This window comes from Lepisosteus platostomus, chromosome 28, assembly GCF_059453375.1.
Source record: "Lepisosteus platostomus isolate fLepPlt1 chromosome 28, fLepPlt1.hap1, whole genome shotgun sequence".
Lineage (NCBI taxonomy): Eukaryota > Metazoa > Chordata > Actinopteri > Semionotiformes > Lepisosteidae > Lepisosteus > Lepisosteus platostomus.
Genome location: NC_142638.1, coordinates 5,739,800 through 5,755,428, shown reverse-complemented (window position 1 = coordinate 5,755,428; position 15,629 = coordinate 5,739,800). Strand labels below are relative to the sequence as shown.

Genomic DNA, 15,629 nt, shown 5'->3' with positions numbered 1-15,629 from the left:
TGCGCTGTGAAGCAACGGGAGAGAAACGGCGTCCCCTTCTCTTCCTCGGATCCCCGGCAGACCTACCCGTGCCCAGGAATAGTCCATTGGCACTGTGGGTGGGGGCACCTCCTGGGCAGGAACAATGACGCCCTTGGCAACCAGGTCATCATACACTGACCTACAGGGGAGAGGACAACCAGCACACAGCAGTCAGAAGAGGGTGCTGCCTGGGTTAACAGCTGCAGTCAGTGTGTGGGCCCGTAAGGAACAGTCAGACAGTGTAGAACAGCACGGCGGCCCGGCAGCACTACTGACTTGATGGCGTCTCCCAGCTCGTCGAAGCTCTTGGGCACGATGGCGCCCGCCTCCTTCAAGGCCTGGTTCTTGGCGACGGCGGTCTCAGACGCCTGGTTGGCACAGGCGCCGGCATGGCCAAACTGGACCTGAGGGAACAGCGGAAGGGTTACGTGGCAGTGGACACACAGCGCAGTCGGACTGGTCAGACCACGTTTCTGACGGGTCACCCAGAGACACAACCACTGTATGTCAGGGATGGGCAAGTAACACAACACAGACACGTTCTGGGGAGTAACTGTGCTTTATACAAGCTGATCCCCTGGAGGCAGGAGACTGCTGTTTTAGCTTTTTACAGAGAATATTCTCTGGCCTGAAAATGAGCAGCAGCAGCATTCCATCAGAATAAGACTAATTAAGCAATCAGGCATGAGATACAGGCATACAAGCCTCATACTGTCCTCTTCTTGGTCTGTGTTCAGGTCAAAGGAGCAGCTGAGCAACCAGAGATAAGATTAAGCATTTAATCACTGTTCAAACACTGAACAGCCAAGATGCTCAAACTGGTGTACAAGTTAAGGGGGGACCATAAGTGATGTAGTTAAGGCTTCCCATACTGCATGCATGAGGAGAGAGCTGTGGGATTGGGGGAGAAACGTGCGGACAGGACACTCACCTCAGAGGAGAACATGGTGGCACAGGTTCCGATGCACCAGCACACCACCGGCTTGGTTATCCTGCCCTCCTTAATGCCCTGGCAGATCTTATACTCCTCCGTGCCACCGATCTGCTCAGCAGACAGAAAGGGAAAAGAAAAAGGAGAGAGAGGGAGACGTCTTGAAGCAATTGAGGTCTCTAAGGAACTCCCTCCTGAAATGACATGGGTGTCTGTGTTGATCCCCATGTCTCAAGTCTCGCCACGTGGAAGGTGCCCTTTGTAAATGCATTTTATGTGCAGAAAAAACTGTAAATGTTAAGAAACACTGAGCCTTGCTGCAGAGCTTCAAGGCCAAAGAGCCACAACGAAAGGAAATGCCATCCCTGGGTCTCCCCAGAGTAACGTGTTCTCACCTCCCCAAGCACCACGATCATCTTGACTCCCGGGGTGTCCTGGTACCTCAGCACATGGTCCATGAAGGTGGATCCTGGGTACCTGCAGCACAGTAGCCAAGAGGTTTGACGGAGAGGCCAGTGCTTTTCTCACTTGTGTGCACTTTTCCCCCCATCAGCAGACAGCCTGACTGAAGATTTGAAGGGTTTGAGAATTTGGCTAGCGGCCATATCACCCCGCAACTCCCAGCTGGCAGCCCACTGCAGCCCAGCAGGCGTGAGCCTGGTCAGTACCTGGATGGGAGACTCCTGGGAAAGACCAAGGCTGCTGCTGGAAGAGGTGTTAGTGGGGCCAGCAGGGGGCGCTCACCCTGCGGTCTGTGTGGGTCCTAATGCCCCAGTATAGTGACGCTGTCCTTCAGGTGAAACATAAAACAGAGGTCCTGACTCCCTGTGGTCATTAAAAATACCAGGGCTTTTCTCCAAAAGAGGAGGGGTGTAACCCCGGTGTCCTGGCCAAATTTCCCCCCTGGCCTTTACCAATCATGGCCTCCTAATAATCCCCATCTCTGAACTGGCTTCTTCTCCTCCAGTCTGAGAGCTGGTGTGTGGGGAGCGTACTGGTGCACTATAGCTGCCGTCTCATGATCCAGGTGGGCGTGGAGGGGAGTCCCCACTACCTGTACAGCGCTTTGAGTGGAGCGTCCAGAAAAGTGCTATGTAAGTGTATGCAATTATTATTATTATTATTATTATTATTATTATTATTATTATTAATAATGACAGGTGCGGATCTCCGTGTAGGAGTGTTGTTCTGCCCACACGGCCGCCCCACGGGGCTCACCTGTCCCCCCCGATGGCCACGCCCTCGAACACGCCGTCGGTGCCGCGGGAGATGATGTTGTTGAGCTCGTTGGACATGCCCCCCGAGCGGGACACGTACGCCACGCTGCCCGGCCGGTACAGCTTCGAGGCCAGGATGTTGTCCAGCATGCCGCCCGTGTTTCCGATCTTGAAGCAGCCCGGCTTGATCCCGCCGACCTGGGCAGGGGGCAGAGAGAACGCCGGGCTTGAACGGCACTCAGGACGGGCGAAGGGCCCCCCGAGCCCCGGGGGGGCTGGCCGTTCACAACATGCTCTGCTGCAGCCAGGCCGCATCTGTCGCCGCGGCTCACCGTCGCCGGGCCGATGATCGTGACGCCCTTCTCGTCCGCCGTCTTGATGAGCTTGCGGGTCTGCGCCTCCGGGATGCCCTCTGCGATGATGGCGATGGTGTGAATCTGAGGGAACAGAAGGGCCAGTCAGGACAGAGGGCAGGGTAGAATGCCACTTTCACACAGGGTGGCTTAAGTATCAACACGACCCATCGGGGCCTGATCCGGGACTCCCACTGCCCGCCCGCCCCCTGCAGGCACCTGGGGGTACTGCATAGTCTCCATGGTGCTGTCGAAGGCGGAGCGCAGGGAAGCGAAGCTGATCAGCACGTCCACCTCCGGGTGCTTCCGCATGGCGTCGCTCATGTTCTTGTACACCGGGATCAGGATCTCTTTGTGGCCCCAGTAGAACTTCTGCTTGTGGTCCCCCCTGCAACACGACGCCCCACCAGGTTACAGGGTTACCGACGCAGCGCTCCCTGCAGCACCCGCAGGAGATGTTCAAGCACAGGCGCAGCTATTAAACCTGACGGGCCCTGCTGGGTGTAACTACCCGACAGTGCAATTCGCCTGCACACAAAACAGCGTCGGCAATGATCCTACGATACAAAGGAGGTAGACGGGCCACATTCATTAGTAAACTTGGTCTTTCCATCACTGACAAAAATCTTGTGCACAAGTGTGCTGATTAGAAAGATAACCACATCTTTACACAAAGAGTTGTGGGAGGAGGGAACAAGCTGCCAAGCTGTGTTGTTGAAGCCAATATCCTGGATGCTTTCTAAACCAGCTGGCATAGATCCTCAGAGCTGAGAGCTACAAGCAACCAAATGAGCACATTTAGGAAAGAAAGATTGCCAATCAGAGGAGACCACTGGACCCATCTGGCACATTTGGTAACTAATTGATCTAAGGAACTCATCTAGCTGTTCCTTGAAAGAAACCAGAGTATCAGCTTCAAGAACACAGGTGGGTAGCTGGGAGTTCACCACTCCCACAACCCTTTGGGTAAAGAAGGGCCTTCGATACTAAGTTTTAAATGCACTTTGCTGTTCATTCTGCAGTGCATGTGGATGCAGAAATACAGATGGCGAGCGCTTGATAGGCTGAACAGCCCCCTCCCTTTGGTTTTGCGACTCGTCTCTCGTGTTTGCACCTCGGGGAGTTGCGCGGAGAGAGTGGGGCGGCGGCGGTCACTCACGTGAAGGGGTAGACCAGGGCCGCCACCGAAGGCTCCTCCCGGGAGCAGATGTAGTCGAAGTCCAGCATCCCCTGCACTGCCCTGGTCTGCATGCCCCACACGATGGCCTTGGTGTGCTTGGTGAACAGGGTGCTGGCTTTGGCTGCAGGGAGCGGGGGGGCAGAAGAGGAAATGGGCAAGGATGGACTCGCTCGCACACAGACACAGGACCCCGTCTGCGTTGTCCAGATAGACAGAGCACGCCCAGGCTCTTTTTCCCCACCCAACCACCAGAACCACCAAAAAACCCCAAAACGCTCAACTGTCAAAGCACACGAGCAGAGGCTGCGCTGGCAGACTTTCACACACGCGCCAGCTACGCAGATGCTGGATCACCCCCAAAAGCTTAGGCAGGACAGTGCAGGGTTTGGACGGTGTGGTACTGACTTTTTCTTCTTCCAATTCATTGAAATCTCAGGGGAGGGTAAAAAAAAATCCTCTACTTTTGCAATGACACAGAGGGAGGGAGGAAAATGGAAAGAGAGCGATTGTGATAAAAAAAATCGAGAAAACAAAAATGCAGAAAGGCGATGAGAGAGAAAGAGGAAGAAAGGAAAGGAGAGGTAATAAGAAAAAGAGGGACTGAAGACCTCTGCTTTTTACACTACATCCTGTTGAACACTAGGGGGTGCTGTCACACAGCTCAAGGCCCAGCTGGTGCCAGCTCTAGCAGGGGTCACATCACTGGACAGGTCAGGAGTGGGATTTTCTAAGGTCGCATGGAATTGGGCGAGTGCAGAAGTTACTGGCTCCTGCGAAAGGGCTCAGAGCTCCAAGAGTCACGTTGGCTCTGACAGAGAGGTCTACTGGGCCTGCCATCTTCAGACTGAGCCTTGATTACCAGAGCTCTCCAAGATATTTAAGATACTTAAGAGAGAGCAATAAAGCACAGTTACTACAATACGATCCCCGCAACAATGAGAGATTTACTCTAGTGTAGCAAAAATGCGATTTAAGATGGGACATTTCCAGCAACACGTCAAAAGAGAAGCATCTCGGACCCCTCACTTCAACCACACTGAGCTTATCTGTCCAGCCTGCAGGTTGTCCCAGTTCACCCAGTACACTGCTGCTACTGGGGCTTCAGCAGCTCTGTGGCTTTCTTTTTACAACACAATGTGCCAGAGCAGGCACATATACAGGTGATTGTTTTTATTATTCGTCTTAATAAAAAGGAAATGGAAAAAAATCTGGACAAAAATAATAAAACCGCTTATATTGTCTCATCCCTAGTGCCTGTAAGAATCCTTTTCAGTCCTCAAGGCTGCACTGTGATCTACCCAGCTGCTGAAGTTCAGTCTTTATTCAACTTTTAGATGGAGGGAAAAAATAACACCTCAAATATTAAAATGACTTCATGTTCACATTGTTAAAACAATTTTCTTGCCTTGAAGGTTGGCGAATCTCATTGCTGAGGTCAACTGCAAACCACTGATGATGTCCTGAAGGACAGAACGCCACAGAAGGAAGATCAGGCTTATTAAGTTTTACTTCTGGAAATAATGTAACTTTTAAAAATTTTAAATCAAGTGCAAGTCCCCTCCAGCTAAAGACAAACTGAACAGGGCTTCTAAAAGGAAGGAAAAGAACCAAGAGTGGGAATAACACCCCCTCAGCAAAAGTAGGGCAAAGGGCAAAGGGCAAAGGGCAACAGGGCGGGTGACACCTGTGGCAGCAGTGCGATGGTCAGAAGTAGACTAGTGAGGCAGGTGAGCAAACAGCCAGGCCTCACTGAGGCCTGGAGACACTAACCAGACCAGGGGGCTTTCCTACCTCCCACTCCGCCTGCCGAGCCCTGCTGCTCTGTTACGTCACCAGGCGACAATACAAACAACAACAGAACACAACACAAAAGAAAAATGAACAAAAAAAAAAGATCAACCGTCCTGCAGGGCACTGTCACATTCAAATGATCATAAACACCAAGCAGAATGCACAATAACCAGCACAGTATACACATCTCTATTCATATTTAGAAATGCTAAATACTTACCAGTGTACGTACAAATATATAAATGACATTAATGCCACATAACTACTACTAGCAAACTGGGCAATTACATCACACTGTATGTTGGTGAGGTGGGGGTGAGTGTATTTGGTGCTAAATTTAAGATGGCAGGACTTTGAAAGATTTAATGTCATGTTCATTTTAAGAGGGAGTTTTAAACATTACCCACTAAGGAAACACACTCTGGTTGCTCTTGATCCCTAAAGTCTTTAAAATGAAAAATGGAACCAAAAGTAAGGGCTGTACAATTCTGAACTTGTACAACACCAGTCAGTACATGCAGCTGCCTAACTATACACTTAAAACTTTACTACAAACTATGACCTGTAGGGGAGGCTTTTCAAAAGGGGCAGTGTGTGCTCGTCACATGACCAAGTGTTAACTGACGTGCATACTGCTGGCCATCTACTAGAAGAGCTTTCTTTCATGAGCAGCTCAGTGAACACTATTAATCAAAACCAATGACAAAGACAACCCACTCTGATAAATGCAAAGCCATTACACCACTGGTTCTTAATCTTTCCTGCTGTCTGCACCTCTTCGGTTTTCAAAATCTGTTCTCTCACCCCTTATCAAAAAACCACTCAAGTAGAGCAGGTCAGTTCTTTAAAAAAATATATATTTTTCCTGACCTTAGAATGAAAGATGGGATTATTTAATTTCTCAATAAAATGAAAAACGCATGAAAAAGCCTTGATTAGACAAAGTAGTTGTACTTATGTGCTTCTGTTTATTTAGTCTCTTTGATGATTTGCCTTCTTCTGTCAAATCCGGCATTTCTCAGACCCCCAGAAAGTGCAGGCACCCCAGGTTAAGAACCACTGCATTATACAACATTCTGTCACAAAGCTCACAACAATGTGGAAGTGCTTGCACAACTGCACACACACGGGGGTCACAATCACACTCCCAAGCATAGACCTAAGGTGCTATCCACCTGTCAATATCAGCTCAACACTCAGGATGTTCTTGCAAAGGAACAAGAGATCACGGACCAAAATTCCCAAAGTTCCCGAGTTTGTTGAAAGTTGAAATTAAATTAAATATTTCCTCAAAGTAGCCTGGAAATCCAGTAAAGAAACACAACTGGTAAGGACCAAAAGGCATATGCGGAAACTACTCTGCTTGAGGAGATCTACAAATTCAAAAGGATTTCAACTCCAAACTGTACTCAAAGCTAATAGGTGAAAAACTCAAAGCCTGTTGTTGGTTTGTATGGATGTTTAACCCTTTCTGGTGAGATAAACTCAAAGTTAATCACCATGCTTTTAGTCTAAATTGTTTCTCAGGAATTGCATATTTAAACCTGTTAACAACACAATGCCTCTGAGCAATAAGCAATCAGGTTTCTACCTGCTACTGCCAAATGCACTACCACCAGTGGACTAGGATCTTGAAAATCCTATTCACAAAACGTACGTGCAAGCTTCAATCATCACTAAAAGCTTTTGGAATTGATCAGATGACAGAAGCTGCAATGCTTCGTCCTTCTCACTTTTACTGAATGCAGCAATGCAAGGGTGAGAGAGTTTTACAATTATAATAAGTAACACAAAAAACATTAACAGTCAATTAATGTAAAGGGCTAAAGGGAATTGGAAAGGGGATTAGAATCAGATTAGTTGGATTTAAAAGAAAGTTTTTGCCTAACTAAATTGTTAGAGCTCTTTGCATAAACAGCAACAGTAATAAACAGACACAGAGCATCTGATATTATGCATTGCAATTTTCAGAAGCAGGCTGATAAAGTTCTTCAGAAGACTAATAGACATTCAGTAGGCAGTCAGGGAGACAAGTGACTAGTTAAAGAATTAGCTAATAGAGTATATTGGAGGTGAATACTCCAATTGGAGTGATGTTATCAATAGAGTACCACAGGAATCTCTACTAGGACCTCCGCTATTTTTAATAATTCAATTATCAAGATTCCGCTATAGTTAGTAAACTAGTCATGTTTGAGGATAATAGCAGATTACGATAATTTGTAAATGCAGAGAAGCAGCAAATTAAATTTCAAAAAGACTTAAATAAAATTCCTAGGCCAAGCACCTGGAAGATGCCTAGTGTAGACAAGTGGATTTCTTTGCATGCAAGTACTAAAAATAAACTATTAATACAAAATGTTAAGATGTGTAGTCAAAAGCGCTGAATTTTTACCTGCACTATCAATTAATCATGTTAAAACTCTGTAACAGTACTGCAATACAATTGTAGAAAATGTGTACAGTTTTGTTCACCTCATTACAGAAAAGATACCGATGCTCTGGAATCAGCCCAGAGAAGAGGAAGGAGACATATTCTGGGGCTTGAGAAAATGTTTAACCCCGACAGGCTGAAGGAACAGAACCTCTTTAGTCTTGAGCAGAGAAGACAATGAAGGGCAATGAAGACCTGGAGCAAGGATTTAAAATCCTCAGAGCCTCTAAAGACCAAGTTCACCAGGCAGATTTCTTCAGAATGGGCAGAGAAGCACAAACCAGAGGGCACAAGTGGGAAGGCATTTAAAGCTAAGAACGTCAAGCACTTCTTTACGCAAAGGGTGGTGGGAGTGCACAACAAGCTGCCCAGCCACGTTGCTGACTTCTTTTAAGAAACAGCCATGCGAGATCCCTGAAGTGCTGTAGAAGGGGAGCCTGGGCATTGCAACATGGTAGCTGTGAGCCTCACAGGACCCTAGCGAGCCTGCAGAAGTGTGGCCACAGCCTTCACAAGCACACACCAGCACAACGAGACTGGAGCAGTTCTCAAGTGCCCCTAGTCTCGCAATCCTGCCTTGTAGCTCTTCACTGAAAGCCTGCTGACTCTCACAGTCCCTCCCCCCACCTCCTCCCTCAAGGGTGCCATCAGGGACGTGCGGCATTCGGTAAGAGGGTGCTGTTGGTCGACAGCTGGCCTTACCTTGAAAGGCTCCCTGGGAAGAACAGGTCCGTGACCGGGTGTCACATTGAGCAGGGGCTTAGGTATTTCAGGGTGAGAAAAAGAGATAACACTTGAATACAGAGCTGTGCTCGGGAGTAAGCGTGCTGCAGTGGGACAGCCGGAGGAGCCTGGGGTTCAGAGGTCAGACTGGGGAGACGGACACAACTGGAGGCCGTCGGGGAAGCCGTGGGGGATTATGGGAGGAAACGGTTTCCCAGGAGGAATGAAGAACAAAGGGCTGACACTATGTTAGAATATGTAGCTCCTTTCAGTACAAAACAACTCTTTCTGAAAAGGGTTTAAGGTTTTGAAGGCTCATACTTTCAAGTTAAAGAATCTTTTATACTGAGATTGAAGTAGCTGCAATTTTACTTAATGATTACTAAAATATTTACTTTCAGTCTCAATATTGGGTTTCAGCAGCTGGGCAACAACTGCATTTAAAGCTTAATTCATCCTTCCTTGTTAACCTCTTTTACCGAAGCACAAAACCTAAGGTACCTTTCGCACTGGCTACTGTGCTGCACCAAGCAAGGAGGCTGTAAAATGCCTTGTGACCAGTAGGTGGCAGCAGTACCCCAGAGCAGAACGCTACTATGAGAGGTCACAAAAACAGCAATTCAAGATTTAAAAATACAGCACCATAATACAACCGTGCACGTTACGGCATCTAAAAAATCCTTTCCTGTGAAGATTGACGAGATGTGCCATCCAAAAGCCTGGCTTCTTTAAAATCACAAACAACTTTGGAACTGAGCTTTAGTCCAACTACAGGCAATTAAAAGGGTCCATTCAATGTTTCTCCTCTCACTCAACTAGACCAGTACTCATGTTCCCCTCCTAACTCACCCCCCTGCTTTAACTCCCACTTAATACTCCAAGCGGTCAATAATAAAAAATATTCCAGTATCAGTCTGATAAAACCTTTAGCAGAAGCATGAAAACTTGCCTAGACAACCAAAAACAAAATGAGCATCTCGCACAACACGATGAGGACGATGAGGAGGACATCACATAGGAGAGAACAAGAATGTGTAGCAGACAAAACTAAGGAAAAGGATCCTAAAACTCTGCTCTAATTTCCTTTTCTGTTGCCATCTAATCGCACTTTTGCGCTTCAGTTATAAGAGCAATCAGATGCAATTCAGGACTTAAAGGTTTGTCTGGTGACAGGCCAGAGGAACAGAAACTTTTTCATCTTAAACAGAGAAGATTAGAAGGGTAACTGATACACGTGTTCAAACCCACTGACAAAGTCAACCCAGCGAATTCCTTCAAAATGAACAGGGAAACACAAATCGGAGAGCACAAGTGGAAACTATGCGGAAAACAGAAAAAACTACTTTAGCCAAGGGGTTGTGGGAGTGTGGAGCAAGCTGCCCAGCCATGTTGTTGAAGCCCATACCCTGGCTTCCTTTTAGAAGTAGCTGGATGGGCCAAATGAGCTACTCTCATTTGTAGCCTCTCTTACATTTTTATAATTCTCAGTGGATAAAGACCAATTTGTGGCCAATGTAATTAGTGGTGTTCAATAACGTCAATCTACGTCTGTGCCTTGTAGCAGTTCCAGCACCCTGACCTCCTCACAAGATCCTGCCCGGACGGAGGCGAGCAGCCTGAGCCGAGCCCCAGCGGTCGCCAGGGAGAGGGGGGTTCTGGGGTGGTTACCTGGCGGGACTCCCGGCTTGGCCTTCTTCGCCGGCGTGGGCTCATGGGCGGCCTTGGGCTCCGAGAAGGAGGCCGTCCTGCTGGTGGCGGGGGTCTGGAAAGACGATGGGCAACAGCGATGAGACAGCTCTCCGCAGAGATCACACTTACAGTATCTTTGCCCTTAACTTGCTGTAACACTGTTGCACTGACTTCTTGGTCAGTACATTTTTGTGGCATTGTGTTATGTTGGGAGTGTGCTGTAAAACAATTCTCCCCAATGGGACAATAAAGCATGACTTGAATTACACTACACCCAGCTCCTTGGCTTTTCCAGCAGGGAACCCGAGGCCGTGCTTTATCACAAAGGCACTCTGATTTAAAGAGCTGAGCTACAATGGGCTCCTCATGACCTACAGGGGCACGTGGGCTATAATAAGACTCTCTACAGGCTAGGCAACAGCATAATGGCCCAGAATTGTGCACAGTTCTGCATGATTACACTTCAGGGCTGTTTCCTGGATGGCTAGGAGGTCTTTGCAGCACTGTGCAAAGATTTCCACATCTCTGCTCATCTGCAGTGTGATCTGCTGGGTTGAAGCAACTGCCATAGGATGTCATCATTTCAGAGATGCATGAAGCAAACCCCACCTGTAAAGTGCTCGGAGCTGGCTATAGATGCTATAGACCCTAATTCCCATTAGGGTAATGATACTTCATCTTCACAAAACTGAAACAATTGTGAGGCTGAGCTATCTACAGGGACTTCGATCTGCGCCCGCTGAAGTAGGCGGTCGGTCTACTGGGGCACCCTGGGGCGAGTGCTCAAGGCTGCCACTGACCCAGCAGGGACTCGAACTCACAGCCCTCCAGTCCCAAGGCCCAGAGCCCACGACCGTTCGAACCCGGACACAGGACGCAGCAGGCTGCTCGAGCGAGGCGGCCAACTTACCGAGGCGCTGCCGCTGGAGTTGAGCAGGAAGTTGGCGGTGTGGGCGGCCGTGGGGGGCTGGTTGGGGATGGGCCGGTGGCCCAGCGCCATGCCCACGATGGCGGTCATGTGGGTCTCCGTGCCGAACACATGGATCGGGATACCGGTGGTCTTCCCTGCGGAGAGAGACGGAAGCCGTGCCGTTAGGGGGAGAAAAACAAACTCACACACAGGCTGTCTAATTAAACACCCTGGAGCTGCTGCTTCTCCTCCTACTGCCATCAAAGGCATGGGGGTTTTATTCGAATGGGGAGATTAAAGAAAAAGATGTTTTTATTGCTGCTAACATCAACCAGGGGGGGACTGTTAGTTCGGCTCAGGATCTTCCCCCAGCCTCGCGAGCTGCCGCAGTTTAGGGCACAGCACGAGAACCGACGGGGGAATCATTTTTATCTACAGTCCCTTTTCAGAAGAGGTGAAACCAGCCGGAGTTCCTGAAGCACAGCAGGGAGGACCATTTAAGCCAAGAGCTGGGCAACTTCCAGAGCTCCGTTTGACCACATTGGCTTTATAATCTGGTTCATTAGGGAAAACAAAAGGAGCCGAGCCAATACAAAATTTGATAGTGAGGTCCAGCTATTTTTTCAGCCAGCCTTTTATCTTAATTACTTAATTGAACTAAGAGATTGACATACAAGGTCACATCGCCAGTTTTTCCAAAGTCTAGAACAGTTTCCAGTTGAGAGAGGTATCGGCAGGACTCAAACCCTCAAGGATCAGAGATGCCTATAGCCAAGTTAATAAACGACACTCAATCCCCCTATTTGTTTTTATTCCAAATTAACTCTTAGTTATTGAGGATAAATGATCTCCCTTTGCTTAAAATCTTTTGATTTTTGGAAAAAAAACAGCATTGGAATAAGTATCACCTGTGCATCCCTTTCTGGGTTTCAGAACGTCATTAACAGGGCACCTATTAAGAGTGATTTATAGAGAAATAAGGACAAGCCCCCTCAGATGCAAGTTGAAGAGATATAGTACAAAGGTCTATTTTATTTATTAAATATACCCCACCTACAGCCAGGTGTTTCCCCTAAAGGAAAGACTGTGTGCAGAGACAGGTGAATGCAGCTGGATCCCACAGATCAATGAGCCTCAGTAGTTCAGTCTGAACAAACACTGAAGACACCAGGGCCCCCCAAGACCAGCTCATTAAGACCTTTAGCTGAAATAACAACCAGGAGGCCCCGCGGTGCTTTAGTCCCCAGCGAGACGTCCTGTGTCCTGTGTCCTGTGTCCTGTGTCCTGTGTCCTGTGTCCTGTGTCCTGTGTCCTGTGTCCTGTGTCCTGTGTCCTGTGTCCTGTGTCCTGTGTCCTGTGTGCCCCCCCCCCCGCGCAGTAACTCACCCACTTCCCCCATGACCCTCAGGCCTTCCTGGTAGTTGGGACCGCCCCGTCGGACAAAGATGGTGACCTCGTGCTCCTTCAGGGGGACCTGGTAGTCCTTGATGGCCCTCACGATGCCCTAGGAGGGAAACACCAGCACGTCACCCTCCTGCCCCTGCCAGCCCCTGGGCCTCAGCATGTACGGCACTGGCAGGGGACAGAGCCATGCTGGCACTGCCAGGCCAGCGCGGATCAGACGGCACATACAGTACAGGGTAGAGGAGCTAATCTGCCATATGTACATGTACAATGGAATTCCTCTTCGCGCTGATCACTCAGGACATGCACAGGACATTACAAACGGGCACATACTAAATCGTAACAACCAGAACAAAAAACGTGTTGCAGAGAACAATAAACATGTGGTAGTGGGGAAAAAACATGGTCATCCCAATCAAAAGTGCAGAGTGCAGAAGTGCACTGAGCTCTGAGGCATTGCACAGTTAGCATTTAAGGATGTGCACTGCTGTAGGGGGGTAGAGGCAGTTCTTAAACCCAGTGGTCCGTGCTTTACTGGCGAGATACTGCTAACTTTCGTTACGTCATAAACGGTCAGCAGCAGGGTTGATGCTTCATTTAATTAGCTGAACCTTCACTGATGCCTTAGTCAGCTGGAAGACGTGTGAATGGAATAGACTAGAGAGCTCTCCTACAGCACCCCGGAGAAATACCAGCAAACTGAAACACTTCACTGCTGGGCCTGGCTATGATCCTGCAGCACAGGGGGGCCTTCTGGAGCCTCTTCTTGAAGGACTTTAATTCTGTAAAGACCCAGCAGCCTCACGTAACCCCCGCCCCACCCCTCATCACCTTGAACGTTGCCGCCACGTTGGTGAAGTTGGCGATGCTGCCTCCAATGATCAGGACCTTCCCTGTGGCCAGAACAGACAACAGTGAGGAGAAGCACAGGGATGGTTGGGTCCTTCCAGAGCTCTCTGTTAACACTCAACAGGGTCCACAAGAAAGTGCAAAAACAAACAAAACATTTTCCTCAAAGCTTTAAGACACGATTCGCTTTTTCTCGCCCGGAAACAATATCAACCCGAATGCTCGCGCTGTTGCCGAATCGCTTAAGTTGTGACTACTGGCACAGCTGGGTTTGCCAAAAAAAACTCCTAACATTCTCCGACACAGTGGTACTAACCCCACACTCATCACTGGAGCAGACCCCCTGGTCCAGACCACCCTCAGTCCCATAGACTACCCACACACACACCTCGGTCCAGACCACCCTCACACCCCGGCCCAGACCACACACGCACATCCAGACCACCTACACCCCCGAGCACCCACCTTCATTGTGCTTCTCCCGGGTCATCAGGGACAGAATGGTCTTGGCGTAGTCGTAGGTCTGCTGCTCGCTGGGGGCCCCCGAATACTCGCCGTAATTAGCCAGCTCGTTAACACCTCCCAGGTCGCAGATGGTGTCGCTATTAAAATTGAATGAAAACAAAGAACGAGGGCTCTTTATTTACAAGCTCAGCCATTCGGATCGCCAGTCGGCTGAAGCTCGCCCACAAGTGCATGGACACTCTGCTCTGATCCTCCAGGAGCATTTGTCCATTTTCTCACTGCTTCATCCAGTACAAGGTTGTAGCGGAGCCAGAGCCAAACACGGCAAAGCAACAGGCACAGGGTGGGATACTCCCTGGATGAGGCACCTGTCCATCGCAAGGCCCACACAGAGACATACAACTTGGCCCTGGTACGAGTGTGTCTTTGGACTTTGGGAGGAAACCAGATCACCTGCAGGAAACCCACATGAAAGTGGGGAGAACATACGAACTCCACACAGACAGCATTTGGATTTGAACCCATAGCCCCAGCTCTGCGAGACAACTGCGGCACTGTGCCACCCTGTACGTATATTACTAAAACTGCTGTAATCTGGAGAAGGACTACCACAGCAATTTAAACAAAAGGAGAAATTATTCGCCATGTCCCTGCAAGCAAACAGTGCATTTGTATTCCAAATGTTATTGACCAGGACTCAAGCATTTTAATGATTCAAGGCTCCTATTAGGCAGCATCATTTGCAAGTATTTCACTTTCGTTGCAGTCAAATGAGCCATGTCTGCGCAAGATCGCTTGGCAGAGAAGCCCAGAGTGACTCAATCTGTTCTGCGTCTGCCGAGTTACAGGTCCCGAAGTTGCTTTGCTCACAAATTAATCAGGAGGAAGCTGGGGCTTTTAGGCTCGGCTGTCTAACTGTCAAAACGTATGGACGGGACATAAATTTGTGGTCCTACTGCAAGCAGCTCTAGTGTCTGTGAGTGGAAGACGCCTGCCTGATATCACACGGTAAGTAGGACTCCCCAGAACACAACAGCACAGGACTGTGTCGGGTGAGTGTATAGGTCAACAGCATTTGTGAGCACTGCGGCGCTCGGACAGCGTACCTGTAGACCACTGAGGCCCCCCCGCCTGCCACCATGGTCCAGATGCGGCCCCGCGGGTTCAGCAAGGTCAGTTTCAGACTGGCGCCGCTCTTGGCATCCAGGTCAGCAATGTAGGCCTCCTGCAAAACCCCAGCGACACCCTGCGGTTACCAGACTGCTCCGTCCGCGGGGCAGGGACGGGCGTGCCCGGCGGGCCCCGGCCGCCCACCCGGACCCCCCCACGTCGGAGCCCCCCGAGGAAATTCGCCCCAGATCAGGATCAGGGAGCTGATCAGATCGATAGATCACTTTATTGGCCAAGCAAGTTTTCTCTCACAAGGAATTCGACCTGGGGAGTTCCCCATACACTCAACACATACCATATATACACAGACACATAAAACTCGAGAAACGTTTCAGACATCAAAGGAAAAATATACATTGCACTTCAGGAATGTGTCGGAACTCTAAATCAATAAATCATCATAAATCCATAATAAATATCCACATACAGACAACGATATTAATAAATCACTTAATGCCGTAGCTGTATACTAAGTAATCGATATTCAATTTT

At 49.0% G+C, this 15,629-nt stretch overlaps 1 protein-coding gene across 8 annotated transcripts in view; it reads right to left on the bottom strand.

Annotated features, from left to right (window-relative positions):
- The window catches only part of aclya (ATP citrate lyase a), a 36,769-nt gene that overhangs the window by 5,750 nt on the left and 15,390 nt on the right, over positions 1-15,629 (bottom strand). For 4 of the 8 annotated variants that reach the window (XM_088622634.1, XM_088622633.1, XM_088622635.1 and 1 more), the window contains 16 exons: positions 15,074-15,192; positions 13,968-14,104; positions 13,485-13,546; positions 12,636-12,753; positions 11,250-11,404; positions 10,319-10,412; positions 8,630-8,686; positions 5,473-5,523; positions 3,682-3,823; positions 2,742-2,910; positions 2,502-2,606; positions 2,171-2,367; positions 1,348-1,429; positions 953-1,063; positions 298-425; positions 67-160 (listed from right to left, as the gene is read on the bottom strand). In XM_088622634.1, coding sequence (XP_088478760.1) covers positions 67-160; positions 298-425; positions 953-1,063; positions 1,348-1,429; positions 2,171-2,367; positions 2,502-2,606; positions 2,742-2,910; positions 3,682-3,823; positions 5,473-5,523; positions 8,630-8,686; positions 10,319-10,412; positions 11,250-11,404; positions 12,636-12,753; positions 13,485-13,546; positions 13,968-14,104; positions 15,074-15,192 — 1,821 coding nt within the window. The remainder of the gene's footprint in view (positions 1-66; positions 161-297; positions 426-952; positions 1,064-1,347; positions 1,430-2,170; positions 2,368-2,501; positions 2,607-2,741; positions 2,911-3,681; positions 3,824-5,472; positions 5,524-8,629; positions 8,687-10,318; positions 10,413-11,249; positions 11,405-12,635; positions 12,754-13,484; positions 13,547-13,967; positions 14,105-15,073; positions 15,193-15,629) is intronic. The other 4 variants (XM_088622637.1, XM_088622638.1, XM_088622639.1 and 1 more) reach the window with 4 other exon arrangements.